The sequence below is a fragment of the Purpureocillium lilacinum genome, assembly GCF_023168085.1.
Source record: "Purpureocillium lilacinum CBS 284.36 DNA, scaffold_2, whole genome shotgun sequence".
Lineage (NCBI taxonomy): Eukaryota > Fungi > Ascomycota > Sordariomycetes > Hypocreales > Ophiocordycipitaceae > Purpureocillium > Purpureocillium lilacinum.
Window position 1 is genome coordinate 535,092 of NW_027072112.1, and position 26,032 is coordinate 561,123.

General features: G+C 60.2%; 9 protein-coding genes across 9 annotated transcripts; 4 read left to right on the top strand and 5 right to left on the bottom strand.

Annotated features, from left to right (window-relative positions):
- Positions 1–699: 699 nt before the first annotated feature.
- PLICBS_001978 (uncharacterized protein) lies at positions 700–1,911 on the bottom strand (the record flags this gene model as incomplete). Its single annotated transcript, XM_018321594.2, has 2 exons — positions 700–1,484; positions 1,548–1,911. 2 exons carry the CDS (start codon positions 1,909–1,911, stop codon positions 700–702), a joined length of 1,149 nt encoding a protein of 382 aa, XP_018179073.2.
- A 1,988-nt stretch (positions 1,912–3,899) lies between these two features.
- PLICBS_001979 (cytochrome b-c1 complex subunit 7) lies at positions 3,900–4,555 on the top strand (the record flags this gene model as incomplete). The annotated part of the gene is made up of 3 exons (XM_018321595.1): positions 3,900–4,015; positions 4,203–4,365; positions 4,460–4,555. 3 exons carry the CDS (start codon positions 3,900–3,902, stop codon positions 4,553–4,555), a joined length of 375 nt encoding a protein of 124 aa, XP_018179074.1.
- Positions 4,556–5,196: 641 nt separating this feature from the next.
- Positions 5,197–8,030, bottom strand: PLICBS_001980 (uncharacterized protein; the record flags this gene model as incomplete). Its single annotated transcript, XM_018321596.2, has 5 exons — positions 5,197–6,225; positions 6,278–6,440; positions 6,492–6,598; positions 6,649–7,401; positions 7,458–8,030. 5 exons carry the CDS (start codon positions 8,028–8,030, stop codon positions 5,197–5,199), a joined length of 2,625 nt encoding a protein of 874 aa, XP_018179075.2.
- An 802-nt stretch (positions 8,031–8,832) lies between these two features.
- Positions 8,833–10,173, top strand: PLICBS_001981 (uncharacterized protein; the record flags this gene model as incomplete). The annotated part of the gene is made up of 5 exons (XM_018321597.2): positions 8,833–8,953; positions 9,004–9,435; positions 9,485–9,549; positions 9,603–9,669; positions 9,719–10,173. The coding sequence occupies 5 exons, from the start codon at positions 8,833–8,835 to the stop codon at positions 10,171–10,173; spliced, it is 1,140 nt and encodes a 379-aa protein (XP_018179076.2).
- A 183-nt stretch (positions 10,174–10,356) lies between these two features.
- PLICBS_001982 (uncharacterized protein) lies at positions 10,357–12,390 on the bottom strand (the record flags this gene model as incomplete). The annotated part of the gene is made up of 1 exon (XM_018321598.2): positions 10,357–12,390. The coding sequence occupies one exon, from the start codon at positions 12,388–12,390 to the stop codon at positions 10,357–10,359; it is 2,034 nt and encodes a 677-aa protein (XP_018179077.2).
- Positions 12,391–14,050: 1,660 nt separating this feature from the next.
- On the top strand, positions 14,051–15,008 carry PLICBS_001983 (uncharacterized protein; the record flags this gene model as incomplete). Its single annotated transcript, XM_018321599.2, has 8 exons — positions 14,051–14,081; positions 14,189–14,208; positions 14,264–14,298; positions 14,358–14,371; positions 14,430–14,444; positions 14,496–14,617; positions 14,668–14,806; positions 14,860–15,008. The coding sequence occupies 8 exons, from the start codon at positions 14,051–14,053 to the stop codon at positions 15,006–15,008; spliced, it is 525 nt and encodes a 174-aa protein (XP_018179078.1).
- Positions 15,009–15,761: 753 nt separating this feature from the next.
- Positions 15,762–17,503, bottom strand: PLICBS_001984 (uncharacterized protein; the record flags this gene model as incomplete). Its single annotated transcript, XM_018321600.1, has 4 exons — positions 15,762–16,098; positions 16,161–16,269; positions 16,329–16,605; positions 16,682–17,503. 4 exons carry the CDS (start codon positions 17,501–17,503, stop codon positions 15,762–15,764), a joined length of 1,545 nt encoding a protein of 514 aa, XP_018179079.1.
- A 2,429-nt stretch (positions 17,504–19,932) lies between these two features.
- PLICBS_001985 (uncharacterized protein) lies at positions 19,933–21,136 on the top strand (the record flags this gene model as incomplete). Its single annotated transcript, XM_018321602.2, has 3 exons — positions 19,933–20,052; positions 20,148–20,188; positions 20,248–21,136. 3 exons carry the CDS (start codon positions 19,933–19,935, stop codon positions 21,134–21,136), a joined length of 1,050 nt encoding a protein of 349 aa, XP_018179081.2.
- Positions 21,137–22,157: 1,021 nt separating this feature from the next.
- Positions 22,158–24,389, bottom strand: PLICBS_001986 (uncharacterized protein; the record flags this gene model as incomplete). Its single annotated transcript, XM_018321603.2, has 4 exons — positions 22,158–22,289; positions 22,493–23,509; positions 23,767–23,963; positions 24,143–24,389. The coding sequence occupies 4 exons, from the start codon at positions 24,387–24,389 to the stop codon at positions 22,158–22,160; spliced, it is 1,593 nt and encodes a 530-aa protein (XP_018179082.2).
- Positions 24,390–26,032: the final 1,643 nt, after the last annotated feature.

The window sequence follows — 26,032 nt, forward strand, 5'->3', positions numbered from 1 at the left end:
TCTGGCCGCCTTTACGATGGCGAGCCTGTTGTTCGTGTGAGATCAAAGACTCAAGCTGCTACTGCTACTTGTGATGTTGGAGCCAATGCTAAGACGAGTCGAAATTTCAGATATACCAGGTCTTCCATCCGCAGCGCCAAAAGTCAAGCTGTGAGTTTCCGCTCGCCATCTTATTTGCGCTCGTCATTGTACGCCTTCGAAGCTGAGCTGACCGCATCTAGGGCAGGCGGTAGTCTGGGTGGCCGACTATCACGTGGTTAGCATGGGCCGCTACCGCTCCGTGCCCCTGAGAACATCACCACGCACCATGAAGCATTTTCTTGGCAGTTCGAACAAAACCCTCTATAAGGAATCAGCAACTCCTGGGCTTATTTACATACAAGTGGCTATGCTACACCTCCGTGCCGTGCCCCAAGCTCATGCAAGTGTGCCCCGTCTGGTCCCGGCCTCCTAAACACCGCCCAAACACCGCGTGGCGTTACGCGTGGAAAAAGGAAAAGATGCAGTTGCATGAGCAGATCAGGCGGCCTGTCGAGCCGCTCCGCTCCCATCATGGTTTCGGTCAACATGTCTATACCGGCAGCCGTCCACCTCCCGGGTATCTAGGCCGCGCCCGTGTATTCCGCGTGCCGTCATGAAAATGTGTGGAACGTCTCCGTCACCCCATCTCTCGAGGGGTATGCTCGCGCAGACGTAGCACTATGGCTGATCTGCCAGCCTCTCTCGCTTCTCCAGCCCCTCTAGCCTGGTCTGGTTGAGCTGTCGCATGACGTATTCGTAAGTCAGCATCGTCACCGTCGCCGCCGGCACGGCTCGCATCATGTTGGTCCCCAGCCCTGCGTAGAAAGCCCGCCAGCCCTCTTCTCGGAGTATCGTCTGGAATGTCATGATGATGCCTCGATACTTTCGCGTGTCCTTGCTCGCTGACCCGTTGGGTGTCGTGGTCGAAATGCCCAGCCCCTGGAGGTATTGCTCACCGGCTACCGGCCGCCTCTGCGTCTGGAGTCGGGTGCGGATCACCTCGTGAGGATACGTCGCGCCGCTGGCCAGGATCTTGGATAGGATGGACGCCGACAGAATGCCCAGCCAGTGCGCCTTTTCTCCGTGCGCCGGCGCCTCGCCCATGCCCTGGCCGGTGAAAGTCGTCTTGAGGTACTCATACGTCGGGAACTGAACAGCGACATGAGTGAGGCCGAGGAGAGCCGGGGTGAGACCCGAGTAAAACGACGCGAGGCCCTCGGACGTGTACATCTTCCTCGCTGCGTCAAGGGTCGACCGGTAATGCCACGGAGCGTGTAGCGTCGGGCGCGCCGTCGGCGTATTTCCAGGCTTGGGGTACATGGTGTGTAGATCATGGTGGTCCAGCGCCGGGGAGTGGCTCTGCGACATGAGCCGCGTCTTGATGACCCAGATTGGATTCGTGACAATGGTGCTGCTCGCACCAGCGATTATGGAGGACCAGAAATTAACGATGTGAGTGTTTCCTGATTATCCGGGTCAGCCGGGGTTCGCGGAGCCGAGAGACGCATGCCATCGCGTTGACGTACCGTTGTAGTTTCCCAGCCACACCTTGCTCTTATTATAGACTGTAAACCACACTGCCCAGGTCGGCAGGTAACCGAGAACGATGGGGCCCAATCCCCGATACATTCCTCGTATGCCTTCCTGGCGCCAGATTACTCTGGCCGTGCCAACCAGTCCATTGTAGAGCTTCGGGTGGCCCACCATGCGACCATTGTCGACTACTGTGTAGGCCCCTTGAGCCTGCAGCTTGGTCTTGATGACGTCGAGCGGACATGTGACTATGCCGGAGGTGAAGCCACCGAGAGCTCCGGCGATGGCATTGAACTGGGAGTCTGAGGCTTTGACGGCCCATCTCTGCAGCGGGGTCAGCGCCCCGGTGTCGTGCATGGAAGGCGATGTGATGGCGGCGCTTCGGTACGAGCTCGCAGCATCGTCTGTAGTCGAAGTGACCCGGCTTGGCTGGGGGGGTTCGTCGTGAGACATCCCCTCCTCGGCGAGCCGGGGCTGGTGTTCTCGATCGAGAGATGTGCGCCGTCGAGTCAGGTCCGGTGTCGCCCCCGAGGCCAGGCGGACGAATGGCGGCTGCCGTGTTACCCCTCCGCCGAGGTCTCTGGGCACCGGCGGACGACCGCGGCTTTGCTACTGGTAGAGAAAGGTATGAGGTAGAAAAAAAGTTTCGAGGGTGCTGCGTCGTCGAGCGCGAGAAGCGGATCGGTGTATTGTATCTCGGAGTTCACCCCAGCATCCGATGCCGGGGGATCAGACGGCGGATACTGCGGGGAACGCGAGCTCCAGCGCCGCAGTCACCTTTCCTTCCTAGCGAACGCCGCTGGCCATTGACTTGGGAAGGGAAAATGGGATGCGTCGCGGGAAGCGCGTGCGGCGGGCGTCGAGGCGAGGCGGGACAAGGCGGTCGGAGGGCGCGCGGGGATAGGCGCTGGCGCTGGAGCGAGGTGCGGAGGTGGGCGGCGGGCTGTTGAGGTTGAGAGAAACAGGGAAGCGGAGCGTGAGGTGTGGAGGAGGACAATAATGACGAGCGCCCGTCGACGTTTTCAGTGTCCCCTGCCGCCCGTCTTGTACCGAGCCCATGGGGCCACCCAGCGATGAATTTTAGTGGGGGTTTCGGCAGGCGCTGCAGGTCGCTGACGGCGCAGAGTCTGTCCGCGACAGCGCGCCCGGCGGGCAATGGAACCTAGGTACCTAGGTTCGCGCTTGCAGTGGGCGGAAGCATGCCCTGGGCCACGGGGCACTCACACCGGCCACTGACGGCAATTACGCAGCGCCCAGGGCCAGCGCCGAACGACCCGCTGGATCCGCCCGGGGACTGCGCTAGGGGAGACGTGCCGCAAGCCAGGCAGGCACCAGTGGATTTCGCCTCTGTGGGAGTTTCGACTCCCATCCCAAGCGGCCGGCCTCCGCGGGCTCTGGCAACCATTTGCGCTGCGTAAGAGAAACAGCCACGGCGAGCACTTGGTCGGAAAGAAACGGGCTGGCCGGGCGAGCACAAGACAGGGGGATTCTTTTGGCTGAAATATCGATAGTATGTACTATCCATGGCCTATGTCGTCTGATCATGCAGACAGGGATCCATGACAATGGCTGCAGCACAGTGACGTCTTCCTGGCACGCCGCACACGTGAGAAATTCCCCGTCGGCCGCGGCACGCGCCTTTGCTGTACATTCTTGTACCGCTCAGCTCGAGCATTTGAAACTCCGAGCCGGCGCGAGACGCTGACCCCCGTACCATCCGGGCGATCATTACGGACCTTGCGGGTCCAAGTATCAAGACGCTGTTGCGCGGTGGTGATATAACACGTTATACGTTGGCAGCGAATTTGCTTCATCAACGTGAGACTTCAATATGGTTTGCGTTGACAACTGTGGCGGGCGAAGGCTCAAGAGTGTTTGCCGAAGGGCGACTGGGCAATCACAGGCGCCTGTTCCGCCTCGGACCCTTCCAGCAACTTGCAAGAGCAAACCCAAGGCATGCTGAGCTATCCACGGAAAGAAATTACAAGAGTCACCGGCGCCGTGCTGACGCCTAAGATGTCTTTTTGCACCTGTAGATAACGTTTCGTCCAACCCCAGGGTATTGCCCTTTCAGGCAATCGTGCTGCGCCGGGACCGAACGACATCTTGGCTCCGTTAAATCACGTGCAGGCACACGCCCATTCCGTCCCAGTGAAGATGACCAGCCGCTCCCGTCACGTGACATCCCGAGCTCTCCTAGTTTTGCCAGTCTCCCAATCATCGTCGCCGCATTTCGCGCATCACGACCCGGGAAAAAAAGCGCCCTCGCTCCTTTGCTCCCGACCCCGTCAATTGACACCAACCACCCCGACTCCCCGGAACGAACGACTCGATCGCACGTCACAATGGTCGGACTCTCCCTCGCGCCGTTCGTCCTGCGCCGGCCCTGGCTGGCCAAGATGCTCACGCCCGCGGCCAACTGGTACGCCAACGCCGCCGGCTACCGGAAGCTCGGCCTCAAGTACGACGCCCCCCCTCCCACCGCCCGCCCATTTTCGCGAAGCCGCCGGGGATCAATTGCAAAGGATACAGCGGCTAGAGTTGAAGAGGAGGAATGGCTCAATGGGTTGAACGGAAGCTGGGCATATGAACTTGGAACTTGCTGGACTTGAGAGCATGACGGGCTGACGCACCACGCTCACATATAGGTTCGACGACCTCATCGAGGAGGAGCGCGAGTCCACTCAGCTGGCCCTCCGCCGCCTCTCCCCCAAGGAGTCCTACGAGCGCGTGTACCGTATCCGCCGCGCGACCCAGTGCAGCTACCAGCACAAGCTGCTGCCCAAGGACCAGTGGACCAAGCCCGAGGACGTACGTTGGACTCTGTTGCCCGATTACACTATATGGAATTCGGCCAGGTACACCTGCAGAGCAGAGTGAAGTGCTGACTGAACCGCCAATACAGGACCAGCCCTACCTGCGCAACATCATTGCTCAGGTCGAGGCCGAGATTGCCGAGCGCGACGCCCTCGACTCCATGGAAGTTATCAAGAAGCACTAAGCGGCCGGGCCTGGAAATGTGTTTATTCGTCAAGGAAGCAGGAAGGACCGCGGGCCCGAAGACATATCCGGCTTCGGATCGAGGGGAGCTGACCAAAGGACTTGATAGTCTCTTTTGTACCCATACCATGTATAGACAATGTCTCAACCCCCAGACTCATTGACCTGTTCACAACTCGCACATCACTTGCTTCATTTCGTGCTTTAAAGCGCTTTCATTATTCCAGATGCAAAATACTTACTGTACAGCCAGCCGGACCCTCCCCTCTATAACAGGGAAGACGCCGCGGTGACATATCAACAAGGCCGGCAAGACGTCATCTGCGACCTGAACTCCAGTCGTAACCCAGAGTCCAGGCCACGAGGACCAACGTCGCACACCGGTTCACCATTCCTACCAGAAGCCTTCAACAACACAAGAATCGGTGCGCACATACCAGTACGTCCAAGCAAGAGCCTCCGGGTATCAAGGCCATCGTCTCGTTGCTCATTACCGTTCAAGTCCCGGATTCTGTAACCCCCTCGTGACCCAACCAACCATGGATAGAGATCCATCTTTGCTGTTCCAGATATTGCCCACATAGGCGTCGAAACGCAACGAAAGCGTGAGTCATAGAGAGGCTCCTCGAATTGCTGGCCGCCTTACATGCGCTGGTAGAACAGCAGGTAAGCGACCTTGTTGTCCTTGATGCTCTCCTTGACTTGCTTCTCTTTAGCCGTTCCGTTTGTGCCGTTGACAACGTTGCTCCAACGCTTGTTGCCACCGGCCGAAGCTGTGACCTGCTTCCAGCCGTCATCGTCACCGGTGTCCTCGTCGTTCATGGCACCGAACCTGTTAGATGTGCCAGCCGATGCGTTATCCTTGCGAGGCTCTTTGACCTCCTCTTCCGAACCTCCTTCGGCCACGTCGTCGCTGCGCACGCGGCGGAGAACCGTGTCATCCATGCGAATCCATTCTTGGCCATCCTGCCTGCGAACGTCCACGGTGTAGTGGCCGCCGCTTGCATTCTTACCGTGATGGTACACGACGCTGATCAGCTTGTACTTGGGCATCGCGCCATCGCCCATGGTCTGGCGTTTCTGCCTGGACAAAGCCTCCCGTGGGATCTCAAGCTCCAGGGGGTAGCCGACCTTCTTCCAGATCTTGATGGTACCGTGGCCTTCCGCGTCAAACTGGAAGCGCTTGAGATGTAAGATGAGCACTGGCGGCAGCGATTCGATGGATACCTGCTTCGTAGCAATGACATCCTTGCCACGGGGTGAGTTGAAGTCGCCCTGCAGGCGCTCAGGCCGTGTCAGGCCGCGAAGAGCGTCAACGACGTTGCGAACGTCCGGAGACCCGATGTCAAGCTGGAGAGGCTGGTAAGGCTCAGTCGTGATGGAATCCTTGAGCCCTGGCACGCGGAATTCTGATCGAAGGAGTCCACCGAAGATCTTGGTGATTGGCGTAGACGAGTTAGAACCTGATGACCGCGTGACGGCGGCACGCTGCTTGCGACCAACTTCGAGCCAGTCGCCTGATGGATCCGCGGAGCTCTGGCTTGCCGTCAGATCGACGGACGCTGTCTCTGAGTCATTGGCTTGTGAGCTGGACATGACATGGGTGCACTCGTCGTCTAGAGATTGGAGAAGGAAGCCGAGGAACTCCTCCGCATCCTGTTGGTGGCCACGCTGCGCAAGGTTAGCATGGTATAAAGAGGAGTAAAGGGTGGGAAGCGCGTACCCTCATGCTCGCAAATCGTGAAAGCTGTCTTATAGCTTCATACACGAACTCGGGAGTGAAAGGCTCGCCATACTTTTCAAAGTCTTCGGGCTTCAACGTACGCCCAAGCTGTTTGGGAGACGAAGCCGACGCAAGAGTCTTGAACTCATGCATGAACATGATCCTGCGAGATGATTAGCAAAATGCCCCGGTATTTGGACGAGGGTACACGAACATCGCATCGACGAGTGGTGTGTCACTCTTGAAACTGTGGACAGCTCTCTTGCTGACCTGACCTAGAAAGTCGTAGAATGGAACGCAGAACATAAGAACCTGAAGAACCTAGAACACTGTTAGTAGGATGCTTGCATGTCGTCCCCGCCTAGACCTACCGAGTTCATATAACACATGTTGCCGGTGTTGATGAGGCCACGCGGCTCTAGAAAGGAAATGTTGTCGCCATTGTCGACGCGATACGCGCGTATCGCCTCGGCGAGAGAGCTGGCATTAGACTTGGAGAAAGTTGAACCCGGGACCGCTCCAGGCGCCTCAGACTCGCCGCCATTAGCAGCGGATGATGTCCCGTTGACTGCGGGTGACGCCGAGCTACCTTTATGAGCCGACTGAGCGAAAAGTTTGGCCCAGCTGGTAGGGGCGGCCTTGGCCTGGGGACTGGCGGGTGAAGTAGGCGCATTGCCAGTGTCTGCCACGTGGTTGGGCTCCGGAGCAGTACCGTTGGTGCTGTTCTCAACATTGTCGCCAGTGGACTGCTTGTCGAGATCTTGCGTCTTCCCGTCGAGACTGGACGACTTGGACGTCGGTCGCGGCAGAGCTGGCACCACTGGGGCTGCTGACGTAGCAGGACGAGTAGTTGTCGAGACTGGCGACTTCGCGGCTGCGGCGGTATCGGATGATGTAGCCTTGACGTCGGATGTGTGCTTTGATGACACGTCGGTGCTCGTTGCCTGCGCTGGCGCCGCCTTTACAGCCTGTGTAGGTACCTTCAGATCGTCGACAGCGGCACTCTGCTGCTGGTCAGCAGGCAGCGAGACTGCGGCGCTATCAGCATTCAGCGGCTTTCTCCGTCGCCGAGACCGGGGAGTTCGGGAAGGAAATTCGGCATCCGGCCGTGACAGCCATGGGAGCTACAAAGTTGGTCAGTGTTCGCCTAGAGATTCAACGGGGAGGCAGCTGCACTCACAGGAGGTCGGAAAGCCTGACGCTCTACTGGGGGCGAACTCTCGAGCTTGTGCGCTGGCAGAGGTGGAGGCGGTGCCGCGACTTGCTCTATATGCTGCGGCGTAGGGGGAGTTGGAGGCGGAAGCATCTGCGAAGAATGTGTGGATGATGGAGTTTGCGGCGGGATCGGCGCCGGTGCCGGCGGAGGTTGGTATGCGGTGGACAGGCTGGGCGACTGTTGTTGAGAAGGGCGAGGATAGTTTGGGGGTACGCTGACGCCAACCATGGGTACATATTGATGCATGCTTGGTGGCGACCTTGCGGGATAGCCCTGATACGGCATGTATCCTGGCGAAGGCATGCCCCCGTTTTGAAACTGAGGCGGCATCCCATAGTATCCTTGCGGCGGGCCATACGGCATATAGGTGGGATACACGGGACCCATGTGCTGCTGCTGATACTGCGGCATGTACTGAGGCTGCCTCCTTCGAGGGTTGCCTCCGGGGCCACCGCCCATGTCGGGTCCAGGGACGCCGCCAGGGCCGCCGCCCTGGTGGTGTATGTTCTGCCCAGCCGGCAGATGGCGGTTACTCATCCTGCCGGCTTGGGATGTCGTAAGATTGCGGATGTCGCCCAGATGTGCGACTTCCGCATCTACTCTATCGTCGCCGGGTCCCGAGGTGAGGGGAAGGGCGCTTGCAAACCGCTGGGGGTTGATGCGGTACGGCTCGTGGTGGCGATGACTTCGGCGTCTTCAGGCGGCCCGGTCCGTGGGGGAACGCGTCGCGCTGCGGAACGTCGCGCAGAGATGGAGAGTCGCTGAAGCGGCGAAGGAAAGGGATGGAAACAAACAAAGAGGCTCTGCAGAGTGGGGAGATGCCGTCGGAGGCGGGTGAGGGAGGCCGCAAGACACAAGGGAGACTGTGCGAGCTGGGTATGTGGTCGAGCGAAGCTGGTGGAATAAAATTTACGGCTCGACCACGGTTATTACATACGCCTGTCTGGCGGCTGAGTTAGTGAGTGAGTGACGGACGCTGCGCTGCAACCCCAATCTGGCTGGCCGGTCGCGCTTGCCTTTCGGCCCCCCACAACTGGCGGCGTTTGTCTGAGGCGGGAATTAATTATGGGTCTCCCGACCCTGAGGAGGCTTGCGAGGCTTGGAAGGCCTGACCCCCAGAGACGCCAAGACCGTAATTCGGAGGTACCTTGTACCCTTCTTCTCGCTGTCCTGCCCCTCCAAAAAGTTCGAGTTGCAGCGTCAACCCCACCAACTCCAAGTCGGTCTCCGTGAGTCAACGATCGCGTGCGCCTGATATCCTCGTCTTTGTCCAGAGTTGTTGCCAGACTCCACGAACCAGCCCTGCTATACCCTCGCCGAGGCCAATCAATCCGGAACAATGGCCAACATGTCGGCATCCGAGAGGCTCGCCCTCATCAACGAGAACCTGGCTGAGATCCTGAACCCCGAAATCATCGAGAAGATCCTGGAGGAGGGGCGCAACCCCAAGGTCTACTGGGGTAAGGAATATGAATGCGATGCCGGGTGCCTTGACTGACAATGCTTACAGGAACCGCTACGACCGGTCGTCCTCACTGCGGCTACTTCGTGCCAGCCATCAAGATCGCACAGCTCCTTGCTGCCGGCTGCGACGTCACGATCCTCCTCGCCGACATCCACGGCTTCCTCGACAACCTCAAGGCGCCCCTCGAACTCGTTGCGCACCGAGCCGAGTACTACAGACTGATCATCAAGGCCATTCTCGAGGCTGTCGGCGTATCGACCGAGAAGCTGCGCTTCGTGCTGGGCAGTGACTACCAGAAGAGCCCCGAGTATGTCATGGACGTGTACAAGATGTCGTCCTTGATTTCAGAGCACGACGCCAAGCGCGCAGGTGCCGAGATCGTCAAGCAGACCGACAACGCGCCGCTCAGTGGCCTGCTCTACCCGATATTGCAGGTCCTCGACGAGCAGTACCTGGACGTGGACGCCCAGTTCGGAGGTCAGTTTATTGTCCGCAATTCCCACATCCCATGCTAACTTTGTTGTAGGACTTGACCAGCGCAAGCTGTTTATCGCTGCTAAGGACTGGTTGCCAAAGCTAGGCTACAGAGAGGTAAAGGCCCGTACCACAGCATGTTTTAGCCCAGCAAACACTAATCAGCGCAGCGTGCTCACATCCTGAACCCCATGGTTCCTGGCCTTCATGGAGGCAAGATGAGCTCTAGTGACCAAGGTCAGTACCTCCATGCGCGTTGCTCCGACTAGGTTAACAAATCCGATAGACAGCAAGATTGATCTCCTGGACCCTCCCGAGGTCGTCACGAAAAAGATCAAGAAGGCTGTGTCCGCCCCGACGGTTGTCGAGGAGAACGGCGTCCTTGCCTTTGTGGAGTTCGTTCTGCTCCCCGCCTCGGCGCTGCGAGGCAAGCGAGAATTCGTCGTTGATCGCGAGCGAGACGGCCTCGAGCCCCTGGTCTACACGGATATCGCACAGATGCAAGACGACTACAGGAACGACAAGTTGACGCCGCAATTGCTGAAACCAGCTGTTGCAAAGGCGCTTAACCAGCTCCTGGCGCCCATTCAGGAGACGTTCCAAGCCTCCAAGGAGTGGCAGGCTATCAACCTCAAGGCTTACCCGCCGCCGCCCAAGAAGGAGAAGAAGGTCAAGGATAAGGGGTCGCGCCATCCTGGCAAGCAAAATCAGCAACAGCTGCCGATCCGCGATGGCCAGTGAGAGCGCCGAGCATTGGAATACTTCGAGCATAGATCAACGATATAGACGAGCCAATTGAATGAGACTCTGGCCACTGGCCTGAAAACAATGTCGAGATTAACGCCACCCCTCCGCGCGACGAGCCTGTTCTATTCTAAGTCCATGTGCCGCTGTTGTTGATGCTAATGTCACGCTGAAATATATTTACTCGTCTTTGAACATCCACCGGCCGCCGGGCCGCATTGCCTCGCGATAACGCTCCATAATTGCTTGCTTCTCCCTCTTGGCCGCCTCGGCCTTGTCTGCCTCTAGCTCCTGAGTGCTGGGAAAGTCTGCGTTCCAAAAACCTGGCGGGGACTGCATGCGCGAGAAGCGATGCCTGTGTTTCCCGTACTTGTTGGCCAACTCCTGCGTCTTGGCGTCCACCCAGAGCTCATCGCGCTCCTCCCTGTTCATGGTGGCAAGGCGATATGCGTAGTCGCCGAGGTACTCCTCCAGGAGCTTCTGCTCCTCGACGCGCTGTGCGGGCGTGAGAGGCGGATCGGGCCGCTGGGAGAGGGCCAGAGCGCGGAACTGCTTTCCGCAGCAGTGCATGTCGGTGCAGCCGGGCAGGCACGCGCGGTCATCTCTGTCCCGGACAACTTCGGTGTAGGCAAAGTCGTGACCGTCGTTGGCGAGTGGATTGATCTTGAAATCGTCAAGCCGGAGCTCGGACGGGGGTTTGCCTCGTAGAGATGCCAATATAGACTGCTTCTTCCGTTGAGGAGACCTGTCTCGCGCCACGCGCTTGTGAGAACTTGAAGGGAGCCGGGGTGCGTCTTCGCCTTTTCCTAGTGGCGAGCGAGACGTGTTCTCAACAACCTTGTCGAAAGGGAGCTCTCGTCGCTGCGGTATAGGCAGTCGTTCATCCGACGATAGGAGCCCCCGACGCTTTTTAGCAGAGCGGGAAATGATCGCATCTTCCGCGGCTGACGGGCTGTTGAGAAGAGTGCTCAGTCGCCCAGCGGCTCCCTGATCCGTGGGCTCATCTCTCCGAGCAGAAGGGGTCGTCCCATAGACGCCACCATCTTCTGCAAGGGACCCAATGCCATGGCCGAGGTGACGCTTCTGCCTTGGCGTATCTCTGGGCTTGTACTCCACTGACCTTGCCAAACGCACATTGACACTGAGAGGTGTGAGTGCCGACGACCTGGCAAACGCTGTTTTTGGCAAAAGGGGTTGCCTGTTCGGGACGGCCGTAGGTGTAGCAAACGATATCCGCGGTCGCGGAGCTGTATTTGCGCTGCTTGCTGCTGAGTGCTCCTGGTCCTTGCGCTTCCTTGGTGTCTCGATGCGATTCTCGATGTCGTCCAAGTCAAGGCTCTCCTGCGTCTGCACGCCGTAACGCCCACCGGACGGTATGGGACTGGAGTCCTCCTGAGCTTCTGCTTTGATTGACGGTCCGGCAGCATCCTCGTGTTTTCTTTTTCGAATCATACGTTCAGAAACAACCACAGGAACGTCAGACGAAGGTTCTTCCTTAATTGAGACCTCGTCGACAACGCCTTGGTGCGGAAGAGTGGGCAGGTTCGCCGCAGACTCCTCCTCCTCTCCCTGTGTTGAGTCCGACGGTAGAGGACCGGGCACACGCTCTGCGGCGTCAGCGAAATCCGCTGGAACAGGAGGAAGTTCGCTGTTGACATCCGCTAGGGCCGGAGGGGGTTCGCTGTCGACACGTGTAGTCCCGTCGCCGGACTTGGGCGACGCACCGGCTTCTGAGCGCGGCTCGCCAGGGTCAGTCCTTGATTCTGCCGAGGGTCCAGGCAACTGATCTGCTCTTTGCAGGATCTGGATGCCATGTTCCTTCTCCGCTGCGTCAACCAGTCCCTCGAGGTACGTGGCATGTTCCATCCACTTGTCCCGCTCGTCTTTCCTTTTCTGAAGAGCATCCCGGGCCTTTTTGAAGTTTTGCGAAAGGGCATTGAATCTTCTGCGAAGCTGTGCATTGTCGGATTGTAACGCCGCGACAGTGTTCTCATCCACTCCCGATAGCGGCATGAGTGACGCCGGTGTCACGGGAGAAGGAGCTGTTGATACGGGAGGCTCGTCGAAGCTTGGGATTCCGTGGCCAGGACCTCGAATCGGCGCTTCCACAGAGTCTGCTTTCGCTTTGGTACTGTGAAGCTCATCATTCGCTATGCTGTCACCGCGCTGCTCTGGTTGCTCTGTCAGTGAGATGAGACGCGTTGATGGAACCATGGCGTACCGGCGGCGAGCAGCAAGTCTATGCGATTGCACGCATCTTGGAGCGCGTTGTCGAGGATAGCCCGTCCGAATTCAAACCACGGCTTCGTTGCGTCCATGGCAGGATCGCCCTCACCATGGGTCGTCATCAGTGAGCGCGCTCAGTCGTCGATGTGACATCCATGGACGCTGCCGCACGCGTCCCCACCGCGTCACCGGTGGTCGTGGTCTGCCAGGTGGGCCCTGGGAGAGGCGCCTGCTCACGTGATGCAAGCCGCCACGACCGGGAGGCGAGGCTTGGATGTCACGAGGACGGGAATTTGACGTGACTTCACGGACCGTCATTGCTTTTGCCCGACAACCATGGAGAGGTTCTCATCGGGAGACTCTGCCATTCTGCGTGCGCGAGGCTAAGTGGAACAGTGTGCGCCACGGCTGCCCAATGCCCTCTGCCAACTGCATTGGCGCTCACACCGCCGGTCGTCCACCGCCTCCGCGGCACAGGATACAGCGCTCTAACAGTTCGGGTTTTGCTCGACTTTCTTGCGCAGCATCTTGGTACAGTACTGCGCGATGATCGATGATACGTGTATGTGCGTTGAACGGCAGCGTCTCCCAAGCCACGACGTGGGGGGACGGTTAAAGGTCCACCAGCGGTTGGATAACCTTCCACGGTGATGGGGACTCTGCCGCGGCGTTCGCTGGCGTTATCGAAGTGCAGACCAGCGCGCAATTTGACCTTGCTCGGGTACACTTTCTGAATCCTGATTCACCGAAGTGCTGAGCAGCGTAGCAAGCTGGGCATAGTACCGTGTGGGGTGAGGAGAAGATCGCACCGTACAATGGTCGCTGCGGAGGCGGCTCTGGTGGCGCACGCCCCGATCCCCAGCGAGAACGGTGCTGTAAGCCGATGGCCCGGCGACCCCCAATTGGCACTGGGCTGCAGACGCCGCAGGTGCTGAACCAGCCTCTCCGCGCAGTCACCAGGCCTCGCTAGTGCAACCTCAGTCGCCTCTCCTCCTCTCCTTCCCACAAACCTGCTTCTCCCTTCCTCCTCTTCTCTGCACCGCACGCGACGCTGAGTCTCTCTCCTCGTCTCTCCAAATCGCCAAAAAGAAGCCATTGCCACCGCGCAACAATCGACTTTTATTCATCATGTAAGTCGGATCGGTTTCGTTGCCCGCCCGCACCGGCGGCCGTTGGCGTCAATGGCAGCGCAACGCGCCGCGGCCGCCAAAATCCCCCCCCGCCATGCAAAATCCCTAGTCTGCCCCGCCTTGGCCTACCGTTTGGTCGAGAACGCGCACGGTGAAAAACCGATGCGGCAGGCCAAACAGCTCCATTCATTCTATCGTTCAGAAATCTCTGCCATTTTCGTCCTCCTACACACGCACTACTCATCACACGCCGTTGTTCCTCCCTTCAGGCCAACTTCACATCTAACTCTACTAGCCACACTCTTCATCCTCGAGTTTCATCTCACAAACGGTATGTTGCGCCTCTTCTCGTTCGTGTAGCGCCTCCTCTGAGCTTGGTCCCTCGACGTGGCTATCGCCAAACAGTAGCCTCAAACCCCCGCCCTGTTATATCCTTGAACCCACCAACACGCTCTCTTGCAATCTCATCAGTGGCACCAGATCACTTACTCTCGCTACAGTCAACTCAACCAGCAACAATGGAGTACTCTCGCGGCGCCTGCTACTCTTGTATGTACACTCACCCGACGGCCCGGCTCATGGCCTTTGGCAGCGACGCTCGGAGTCGCCAACTTCTCGTCCCCCTTCGTTGAGCTTATGCTGACTTTGTGGCGAAGGCGGTTCTACCGGCCACCAGGTATGATACGCGGCGCCTAGGTATCGTCGTCTTCAGCGATCTGACAGCAGCGCAGGCCCGTGACTGCCCGACCAAGGGACCGGCTAAGTGGTACGATTGATCTCCTTTCCCTTGCTTACATTGAACGAGAAGCGCTGACCTGGATCTAGCTACAACTGCGGTGGTGCGTATCCTTTCCACCGTTCAAGCTACCGCATCGCTAACATCGATGGTCTTTCAAGGCGAGGGTCACATGAGTACGTTGGTCCCGCGCTTCTGGTAAAGCTCTCACACTGACACACACACAGGCCGTGATTGCCCTGAGCCTCTCAAGGACAACAAGTCGTGCTACAAGTGCGGCCAGGCTGGCCACATCTCCCGTGACTGCCCCCTTGCCGGCGGCAGCGGTCAGGCCACCGAGTGCTACAAGGTGGGAGGAGGAGTTTGACGTTGAAACGCGCAACAGCTAAGAGATGACAGTGCGGTGAGATGGGCCACATTGCCCGTAACTGCACCAAGGCCGGCTTCGGCGGCTCCTACGGCGGCGGCGGTGCTGGCGGCTTCGGCGGCGGTGCTGGCAAGACCTGCTACTCGTGCGGCGGCTACGGCCACATGTCCCGTGAGTGACCTTTTCCGTCGACCCGGCGTGTTGCCGTCTCTAACCCATCACAGGCGAGTGCGTCAACGGCATGAAGTGCTACAACTGCGGCGAGTCTGGCCACTACTCTCGCGACTGCCCCAAGGAGTCGGCTGGTGGTGAGAAGATCTGCTACAAGTGCCAGCAGGCCGGCCACGTCCAGGCCCAGTGCCCCAACAACTAAGCGACGGACATGGTGTGTTCTCTCGTGGGTTGGCATCATCCACTGAGGGGAAAGTTGGCGTGGCAGCTCCATGATACCCACGACGGATATTTCCTTTGCTCTTGTTTTGCGGGCTGTACCGACAGACAGCTCGACTGAAAAGTTGTTTTTCCATCGTTCATGATCGGCACGACCATAAAGTGGCTGGGTTGCAACTCGCGTTGCGCGTAACTTTGGCAGCAGCACCACGGATCTTCTTTTCGCCATGGGATTTGGGCACGCCTTGGACTTGGATTCGCCTCGCAGTCGGCGTCTTTGACGGAGAGCGGTGGACAGCCCGAATCTGAGGAGGGAAGAAGAATGGCGGCAGGTGTCGATTTGGGCGGGACGCGGGTGTTTTGACGGCATCCTACGGGGGCCATGACCGCTGAAGCTCTCATCTCTTGCCTTCTTTGCGGCGGCGAGGATGAGAGCTTGAGGGTCGATGGGCCGGCCCAGTTGTTAGTCAGGACGAGATGAACTCCGTTGATCCCGAGCGATGGTCAGAATGGTGTGAATGCGTGAGACGGCCCCGGCGGCGACGACCGACTGGGCCCTAGAACAGCGGCATTGGATATTTCAATGCCGTCCAGCGGCGACGTGCATGCAGTGGACAACGGTAGGTGCTCACACAAGGCGGGTAACATGAGCAATCACGGTCCAAGAAGGCGTGGCTGACGTATTCCAAGTTTTGCTACATACTCTACAAGGATCACAAAGTCTAGGCTCGCTTCGCTACAGCATCGACTTGGGAAAGTTGCGCATGGCCTGGCGCACACCGAGGTCGCCGAGGACCTCCTCGGCGCCACCCAGGATGGCGTCGAACTTGTACGTGCGGTGGAACATCTCAATGTGCTTGCCCATGCCGGTCTGGGTGAGGCCGCGGCCGCCCCAGATCTGGACGGCCTCGTCGGCGACCTCGTGGGCGGCGCGGGTGCAGCTCATCTTGAGCAGGCCGATGGGGCCGGCGAGGTGCTGGGCCTGCTGCTTGTAGGGCATGTGGCACATCTGGTAGGTGATGGTCTCAAGCCAGGCCTGGTTTGCCTCGACAAGGGCAATCATCTTGGCGAGCCTGCGAAGGTCAGGTTGGTTGGGCGCCCTTCAGAGATTATGAGGTTGCGGGAGTGGACTCACTTTTGACGGATGACGGGCTGGTCGATGAGGCGCTTGCCAAAGACGAGGCGCTGGTTGGCCCACTTGAGGCACTCCTCGACAACGGTCCTGCATGAGCGGACGGTGGCGCCTGGAGGGGAACCGTTAACACAATACATTGGGACTCCTCTCCGACAAGAGACGACTCACAGGTCATGGTCCACCGCTCGTGGTTGAAGTTGCTGAGAATGACGTGGATGCCCTTGTTCTCCTCGCCGAGCAGGTTCTCGACGGGGACCTTGACGTTGTCAAAGGTGACGTAGCTGGTGCCGGCGGCGGCCGAGTAGGACGTCTTGATGGGCTTGGTCTCGACGCCCTCGCCGCGGGGGATGAGGAGGACGCTGAGGGCCTTGCCGGTGCGGACGCCGGTGACGAAGTAGTCGCAGAAGGTGCCGTTGGTGATCCACTTTTTGGTACCGTTGACGATCTGCGCCGAGCTCGCGTTAGCTGCCTAGCCGATACGGGACGACCGTTGAATGGGGAACAAACGGCGGTGGACTTACATAGTGCTTGCCGTCGGGCGTCTTCTCGGCGGTGGTGCGCAGACCGGCGACGTCGGAGCCGGCAAAGGCCTCGGTGATGGCGAGGCACAGCTTCTTCTTGCCGCTAAAGACCTCGTCGGCAATCTTGTTCTTCCAGGCCTCGTCGTGGGCAAAGTTGAGGACGGCGGTGAGGCCGATGGTCATGCCGGCCATGTTTCCGTCCTGGAAGCCGCGGGTCATGGTGCGGGCCATCTCCTGGGCGACAATCATGTCGTGGAAGTAGTCAAACTCCTTGCCGTCGACGACGCCGCCGCCCATGAGCTCGACGCCGTGGAGGTGCTTGCCGGGGCCGAGGCGCATGTGCAGGATGCCGAGCCCGCTCATGCGGTCGATCATGTCCTGGCTGATGTGGCGGCCGGTGGCCTCGCAGTCGGCGGCCTCGGGGGCGAGGTGGCGGTCGACGAACTCGCGCATGGCGCGGCGCAGGCGGCGGTGCGAGTCGTTGTAGAAGGGGCTGCGGAAGGGCTGGGCGAGCCACAGCGGCTCGGCGTAGGGGACCTTGCTGAGGTCGCCGGGCTGCGGGGTGAGGACCTGGGGGGACTCGCCGCGGACGGTGCCCACGGCGAGGTCCGGGTACTTGGCGAGGACCTCGTGGCGGTGGAGGTTGTAGAAGACGGAGGTGGCGTCCTGGCCGGCGACCTGGCGGAGGACGGACTCGCCGCCCGGGTGGGCGTCGACGAAGTCGGTGAGGTCGTAGACGGTGCTGTCGATGATGCACCAGAGGGAGTCGTCGGAGGTGTGCTCGCGCACCTCGTCGCGCGTGAATGTCTTGGAGGAAGCCATGGTGTTGTCGTGTGTCTATCGTCGGATCGCCGTCGTGCGCCGCGTAGGAAGAGGGAAGAGGGCGGGGTGATCGAAGGAAGCAACGTCTAGGACGGAGGCTGCTTGCGCGGGGCTGGTTTGCGAGACGCAGCAGCAGCAGAACGGAGATGGGCTTCGAAACGAAGGGTGTTTTGTTGCGGGTGAGGTTTGCGGTTGATACGAGAGGGTCCGAGGATGGCACGGCCGCAGAGAGAGAACGACATCGCCGAGGAGGACCCAGCCGCAACCATGGAAGCTCAAGCCGGCAATGGATCTCTAATCTAGCCTCGGTATGTTGTGGGGGACGGGGAAGAGTGCAAATGCGCGGCCTGTGGTTGGCTGGCGGCCGGGCCTGAAGGCCCCCGCGGCTCTGGGGTCGAGCTGCGGGCCGGGTTTTGGGGTTTGGGGGACCAGGTCGGTCTTTTCTTCAGCACCGGAGTTTGAGGGGCATCATCAAAACCCGAAATCCCGGTCTCCAAGCATCTGCCCTTTACTCAGCATTCACATTCATGCATTCATCTATTACCTGGCTTGCGCCTGAGACGCCTGAGACTGGGAACCTGAGGGCTGGCTGCCGCCTGTGTCGTAAGCGGCGGCTTGGAGGAATTGACTTGGGAGACCATCGTGTTGCGTTGCGTCCCAGCAGTGGCAGACCGCACGACGACAGCAGCTAAAACCTGATTGATGCCTCCCACCAAGGGGCTTGGCAAAACAGAAACGACACCTTGGCCTTGAAGCATGTATGCTTGCTTGCTTGCTTGCTGCACCGTACGGACGGGGGGCTGTGAGCTGTGGCTCGCTGAAGAATTGAGAAGCGAAGCCACGGCGTCCAGCGGGACGTCAGGAGTACGTTTGAATTGGAAGGCCCAGAACCTGCCTGGACGCTCCCAGGCCCTCCTCCAGGGCCTTCGCCAGCGGTCGGCCCGCACGTGCGAAGGAGGCGCTGTGGGACGGCGGGTGGCGGCAGGTGCGGGTAGAAAGGGCACGGGCACCTCCACTAGCTAGTCAAGCTTCCTTCAGCCCTCATTGACGTTGCGATTTGGCGCTGCCCGGACCTCATTGTCTCGCAAGCCAGCATCTCCTCGAGAGTTGCCGTTGGGGGATTGGGGATTGCGCTGCTGGACGCCACTGGACCTGCCCCGTGTGAGGTATGGCGGTGGATACTTTGTACAGTATGCGAGGACGTTGGCTTTGGGCGTCAGAAGGATTTGCTTGATGGGTGAGTCAATTGGGATGCGAAAGGCAGTGAATTGGTTGGTTGCCAGCTACCGAGGACCTCGTAATGCCGGTTGAGCTGGCGGAGGTGCTGCTGCTGCTGCTGCTGCGGGTGCCGCCGCGCATGCTGTGTGATGGTGCGCGTCTGCTGCTCTCGCGCGGCGCAGCATCGAATGAATTAAAGTCAATCAAGGTAGGGCGTGGTGGCATCCCGGCTGCACGTCCCCTCTCCCGCGCCTGGCAAGCCTGGCTTGGCTCTTTCCCTGCTCCGCTGTCAGAGCCGGACCAGGCCAGAAAAAACCCCCGAGGGCAAGGCCCCCCCCCCCCCCCCCCATGTTCCAATGCCAGCATCCATGGCCCATGGATGGCAAGATGGGTCCAACGGCCGCGGGCCGGATCCGCCAGGAGCCGCGCCCGCTATCTCGACCAGGGGATAGGTAGTCAGTTAAACCGCCCCGCGCCAACAATGCCCTGCCCAGTCCTGTTGCACCTGGAAGGCCCTGCCGTGTCTCGTCGGGGTTGCACTCTCGCCCGCGTCCTCGTCACGTCCTGTGCTCTGCTGCTGCACCACTGCGCGTCCTGAACTCAACTGTACGAACTGCCGTGCCTCGTACGGAGCAAAGTAGCCCCTGCTGAAAGAAACCAAGTTTGTCTGGACTCTGTCCCACGCAGGCGGCGCACCGGGCGCCCTCCTCCCACGACGACAGGGCGCTTCAGCTCCAGCCTTTCCAAGCTTCTTGTTTGACAAGCTTGACTGAATGGGCACGGGCGGCGCGGCCAACAGCAACAGCAACGCCGCACAGCACAACCAACATCACACGCCGCGCGCCCGCGCGGCACTCGCCAACGCTGAGGTGGAAGAAAAAAAGGTTGTTGGACCCTTGGCTTTTCGCGCAAGACGAAACCCCTCCCCTCCGCCCCCCCCAGCTCGCGTGGCTTGACGTCTGGCCGCATGTGTGCCTTTCCGGAGGAGGATTCATCAACGCACAAACACATAGCCGTACATAATAAGGCGACAAGCGCCGGCTAGTGCCCGCAGCTCGACGACCGTTGAGCCATCTAATCCGCTTCCCCTGCCCACCCCCGCCGAAAGCTTGAAAAACGCTCCCGCAAGCTCCCCCCCGTCCGTCTACTTGTCCAACTCGGTCACCAGATAGCGCTGCATACGGAGGCAATGCCCACGGCTCGCGCCGACCATGTCTAGTCCAAGCGCACCAGCCAAAGGGGCGGCCGCACCCAAGGAGGGCTCCTCGCCAGCTCCCGCGGCGCAACCCGAGCCGGTTCACGAGCCGCCGACCAACACCCAAATTCCTTTTGTACGTCTCTTGCTTTCACGCCCTCAGTTGCGTGCTGATGGGGTCTGTGGCCGCCCTGGCGTGGCGTCGGCTGATCATGGTGTGTTCTTGCGTAGGACGACGACGATGGCGACTCTGCGTTTGATGACGACGCGAGGTGAGGAGCCGAAACGAAACCCGGAAGCTTGCCTCGTAGGCTGACCGAAGCGCCCTCAGCGCCCTCTCTTCGACCGCCTCCCTCTCGGAGAGCATCTTCGACTACCGCAGCATCAACGGGCGCACGTTCCAAAACTCAAGGACGACCGAGTATTGGGGCCCCAACGACGACCGGCAGAACAACGGCCTCGACATCGCCCACCACTTCATGGTGATGCTCAAGGGCGACAAGCTCTTCGACGCGCCCATCGAGCGCCCCAAGCGCGTCCTCGACGTCGGCACGGGAACGGGCATCTGGGCCATCGACATGGCCGACGCCTACCCGTCGGCCGAGATCATCGGCACCGACATCTCGCCCATCCAGCCCACCTGGGTGCCGCCCAACTGCATGTTCCATATCGAGGACGCGCAGCTCGAGTGGACCTACCGCCCGGAGAGCTTCGACTTTGTCCACATGCGCACCCTCTACGGCAGCATCAGCGACTGGGGCGAGCTCTACCGCCAGGCCTTTCGCGCCCTGCAGCCCGGCGGCTGGCTCGAGGACTTTGAGATCAACATCCACCTGCACAGCGACGTGCCCGAGGTCCGCGACGACCCGGAGCACATCTTCAAGCGCTGGGCCAAGGTCTTTTGGGAGGGCGCCGACCGCATCCACCGCACCCTGCGCATCGCCAACAACGGCACCATGCGCAAGCTCGTCGTCGGCGCCGGCTTCACAAACGTCGTCGAGCGCTCCTACCAGGTCCCCGTCGGCGCCTGGAGCAGCGACCCCAAGATGAAGCAGATTGGCGCCTACAACCTCGCCTTCATGGACGAGAGCCTCGAGGGGTTCGCCCTCTTCATCCTCAAGGAGATTATGGGCTGGAAGTACGAGGAGGTCCAGCTCTTTGTCATGGAGATGCGCAAGGCCATTCGCAACCCCCGCATCCGCCCGTACTATCTCATGTAAGTGGCCCTTTTGTACTACACGCGATCAACTCCACTCGCCTTTGTGTGTGACTCGAGAGGCTGACCCTTGCCGCCCGCCCCGCAGGACAAATGTTTATGGCCAAAAGCCAGCGTAATAAGCGTCCCGGGTCTCCTAGACCGTGGGACCAGGGAGAAAGGAGGGTGAAGTTGCACCATCGCCGCGTGGGGTGGAGACCATCTGCGTCGAGATGGTGTTTCGTTCAAGGGCGTGGGACGATGGGACACGGGCCTTTATTGTATGATGGGATCGCGATGCACATGTCATTTTGGGATATCCGAGGCAGCAGCAGCAGCAGTAGCAGGAGCAGGAGGAGGAGGAGGCACAGGTGCAGGCGAGGGGTAGTTCCCTAATACCTGCACACCACGGCGTCACATATTTTTTGAGTTGCGAGCAGCCGTACCGACGCAACAAGCGCGAGCTACCTTATTTCATTACCTGACACGACGAGACGACCAACCGAAAACAACCTAAAAAATGCAGGTCACACATGGCTTTTTCCGAGCTAAAAAGTTAATATGACTACCTAGGCAGTACATTGCTCATTCGGCATTAATAATTCATCTCTCACACACACACACTCTCTCTCTCTCTCGCTCGCGAGCAAATGAGATTCTCACATGCTCAAGTGACTGGACCGAGACCCCGGGTGCGTGCTTCTCAACAACTCCTAGCGGGCGTCAAGTAATATACCGTACAGTGACTTTGCGTCGGCCATTCTTGACGGTAGGAAAGAGAAAAAAGGAACAAAGTCCTCAGTGGTGGAGCTCATCGTGATGGGCGGCTCCGCGCAGGGAGGAAAGTAACGTATATGACAGAGGTGGGTGAGGGGGGGAATTCGCAAAAAAAAAAGCGAAGGGTGAGGTGAGAGGGGGGGAGCCTACCCAACCCCCAACGCAGGGACAACGCTTACACCACACATGAGGAGGTTAAAAAGACACACAGAAACTCCCGTAACGACAGTACATGAGGGGGAAAAAACACGTCGCAGATCATCCAAACGTTATTGCGGCGCCGACGCCGGCCGCTCGGTGACGTGCACCCACATGTCGGAGATGACGAAGAGGCCGAGGGTGTTGCGCGCGTCCCACGGCTTGGTGGGGTGGACGAGCGTCATGTCGAAGTTGCGCAGGAGCTAAGGGGGGGAGGGAGATTCAAGGTCAGTAGAGCTCTCTTCTGGATATGCCATGGCTTGTCGCTCTTCTTCTTCCTCCTCCTCCTCCTCCTCCTCCTCCTCCTCCTCCTCCTCCTCCTCCTCCTCCTACTACTACTACTACTACTTCCTGAACAGAAGGCGAGAGAGACATGGGGGAGAGAAGAAAAGTGACATAAACTAACCTCAAAGATGGTCTTGGCCAGCTCGAGCTGAGCCACGGGCTTGCCCAGGCACTGGTACTTGCCGTGGCCAAAGACGAGCTCGTTGGTGCGCAGCATGAGGGCGTGGCGGTCCGGGTCCTCCTCGGCGGCGACCAGCCAGCGCTCCGGGCGAAAGGCCTTTGCGTCAGCGCCGTAGATGGCCTCGCTGTGGTGCATGGCGTAGGCCGAGTAGCCGATGGAGGCGCCGCCGGGGAGGAACACGGGCGCGCCGTCGACGAGCACCGTGTCGCCGCCGGGGGGCACGTCGCGCGAGAAGATGTTGACGGCGGGGGGCCAGATGCGCAGCGCCTCGCGGATCACGGCCTGCAGGTAGGGCAGCTGCCGCGTCTGCGCGAGGGAGACGATCCCGCCGGAGCCCGTTGCGGGAGCGAGCCCCGCGGCGACGGCGTCGTCGACCTCGCGCTGCAGGCGGGCGTACACGCGCGGGTTGGTGATGATGTGCAGCAGCGCGCCGCGGATCCCCGTCGACGTGGTGTCGGACCCCGCGATGATCTGCTCCAGCGCCTCGGAGCGCAGCTCGTCGCCCGCGAGCCCATTGCGGATAAAGCTCGCGAGCATATCGGAGCGCTTGTCCGTCGGGTCCGCGGCGCGGGCGTCCACGTACCGGAAGCACGTGGCCATCATGCGGCCGAAGCCGTTGCCGTCGCGGGGGCTCGGCGCGATGAGGCGCCCGACGAGGGGCGTGTGAGCCAGCCACGACACGCCGAGCGCGAGGGCGGCGTTGGCGGCGCGGAGCCCGTCCTCGCTCGACCGCAGGTACTCGTCCACGTCGGAGTCGGAGGCGAGCATGCCAAAGGGCCGGCCCAGGCCGACGCCCGAGATGACGTCGAGCGTGAAGAACTGCACCTTTTCGCCGAGGTCGAGCGGCACGCCGGGGCGGTCGGGGCTGGAGACGTACTTGGCCCGGATGAGGGCGAGGAACTCGGCCAGGCGCTCGTCGATGGACGACTCGAGGTGCAGGTTCTCGCGGCCCGAGTACTATGCAGAGGTAAGTCAATATCACCGCACAATTCCGATTTGCACATTTGATGATGCAACCCCACGGCTCTGCTCAGCTGGTATATCCCCTGTGTGCTTCCATGTACACACACATGCACATATACATGTACACGTGCATTGGGAGCACAGCAGAAATACACATGAGACCCGAATCAAATACGACCACATCGAAAGCATGGATGGCAGTGGGGGCCCGATATCATCAACACGACACAAAGAAAGACAGGGCAACCTACCCCTGGCGCCATCTGCTTCCGCCGCAAGTCGTGCTTGGCCACGTCCGTCTGCGAAAAGACATTGTCCCTCCGGTGCTCGATGCGGCAGGCGTTGTAGTACCAGTCCGAGCGCTTATACCCGGCCTTGTTATTGACGTGAGCCCAGACGTCGGGCGACGACGTCACGAGCACGTTGGGAGCCACCCGTGCGATGGGGCCTGTTTTCCGCTCGTAACCACTTGTCAGCTCAAGCTTCTTTATCTTCTTCTCTATTTTCCATTGCCTCTCGAGAAGAGGGTTTATACATTGCTGCCAACCAACAGCTTTGAAAGCAAAGATATGCGATCCGGACGGGTGAAAATGAGAAAAGCAAGGGGGCCGGCAGGGCAGGGCTGACCGTATTTCCTGTTGGCCTCCTCGTACCACTCGTGGCACCGGTTCTGCAGCATGGCGACGCTGTGCGGCCAGTTGGAGACACCCGTCCAGCGCGGGCCGCCGAACTGCCGCAGCCGGAGGTACGCGGCGGCGCACCGGACGGCCAGGAAGGCGAGGACGGCGAAGACGGCGACTCCGAAGACGGGAAGCGGCGGCAGCACCGCATCGGCGGCCGGGGCGCGGCCCGTCAGCGCGACGAACAGCCCCATGGCCTACAACAAAGTGAGGCGACGTTCAGTCGGATGGACGGACGGACGGACGGGACGGAACGGCGGCGGGAGTGGGGGTGTGTCTGTATGTGCGTGCGTGCGTGCGTGCGCGCGGGCGCAGGCCCAGGGGGTGTGGTAGCAGGTGCCGACACGGCACGGAAGGGGGTCTGGTCGTCGCCGGGGGGAAGGAAGAGCCGCAGAGGAAAAAGCGAGGCGGACGAGACGACACGACGCGCGAGAGGAGGGAAGAGGCAAGATGCGGGAGTGAGGATCCCTTGGATGGGGGCCCAAAGTTAAAGCGAGATAGACGAGGAAGAGAGCGAGTGAGAAAGGGACCGACCGAGAAGAGGCGGGCACGCTAAATTGGGTCAACCACGACGCCGTCCGAGCCGTCGAGCGGGAGCGTCCGGCGACCCTCTGGGGCGCCGGGGAGGAGCAAGACCAGACCCCACGGGCATGGGTGGATGGACGGATGGGCTTCCTGGGAGTTGACGGCCGGTCGACGCTACGAGTGTCAGGCAAGCAACGGGCACGACGGGAATACTCTCCTCCTGCGTGACGGTTCGTTGCCTGCCTGCCTGCTTGCTTGCTTCCTTGCATGCTCGACGGCTTGCTCGGCTCCATGCGAGGCAGGTGTCCTTGCATCGCATACATACACACATACATGCCGCCTCGCAGCCAGCCCCGGCTACTCCTCCACGGGCTGCCGCGCCGAGCGGAGCGGGCAGGCGGGCAGCCCATGCTGGCGCTGCTGCTGCTCCTCGTACCTCGTAGCGAGAGAGAGAGAGAGAGAGAGAATGAGCTCAACGGTCCCTGGTCCCATGGCGGAACGCCGCCGTCCGTCCCGGGGCCGTTGAACGGGGCCAGTAGCAGCAGCAGCCACAGAAAACGGGGACGAATGAGCGACGAGGCAAAGGGGCTTTTTTTCCGTGTCATTATTAGATCCAGCCTGTCTGCGGGAAAGGCTTGGACGGAACGAGAGACGGGGCCGCCGGACGGGGATGGCTGGGGGGGAAGAGAAGGGAAGGTAAGCTAGCAAGCTAATAAAAGAGACTACCAAACCCTGGAGCTGAGCTACATACACGTACTTGTACAGCTCCGAGGCGCGATGACGGGAGCTTTCAAAAGTGGCCCAGCCCCCCGTCATGGGCGAACAACCGGGCGAATAAAAGGCGCCGGGGGCGTCGCAAACTGGTGCCCGCCACATGTTTCCCGCTGGAGCAGAGACAAGGCGGCCGAACTAATTATTGAATGCGCTGGCGCTGCTGCTCGCTTCCTCGTGTGAGGAGCAACCAGCCAGCCCAATCCGGTGCTGCCGACTTTGCCTTGAGCTTTGCTGCTATTCTGCGTCCAACGTCAATCGTTGTCTCAGCGCGGCACGGCCGACACGCGTTGTCTCTGGGCGTGCTCTCGTTGATCATCCCCCCCTTGCTTCCCTTCACCCATTCGTTCTTATTTTGTTGCCTCCCCCTCCTCTTCCCGCCTCCCGCTTCCCGCCTCACGAGACTCGTACGATGGGGCGGGAATGTGGCGGCACCGCATGAGGAGAGGGGAGAGGGAGCACAGCATGCATACATGTGCTTGCTCCGTGGTACGTTGAATGCATGCCGTGTGTGGTGGTGGTGACGAGTGGTGGTGAGCAG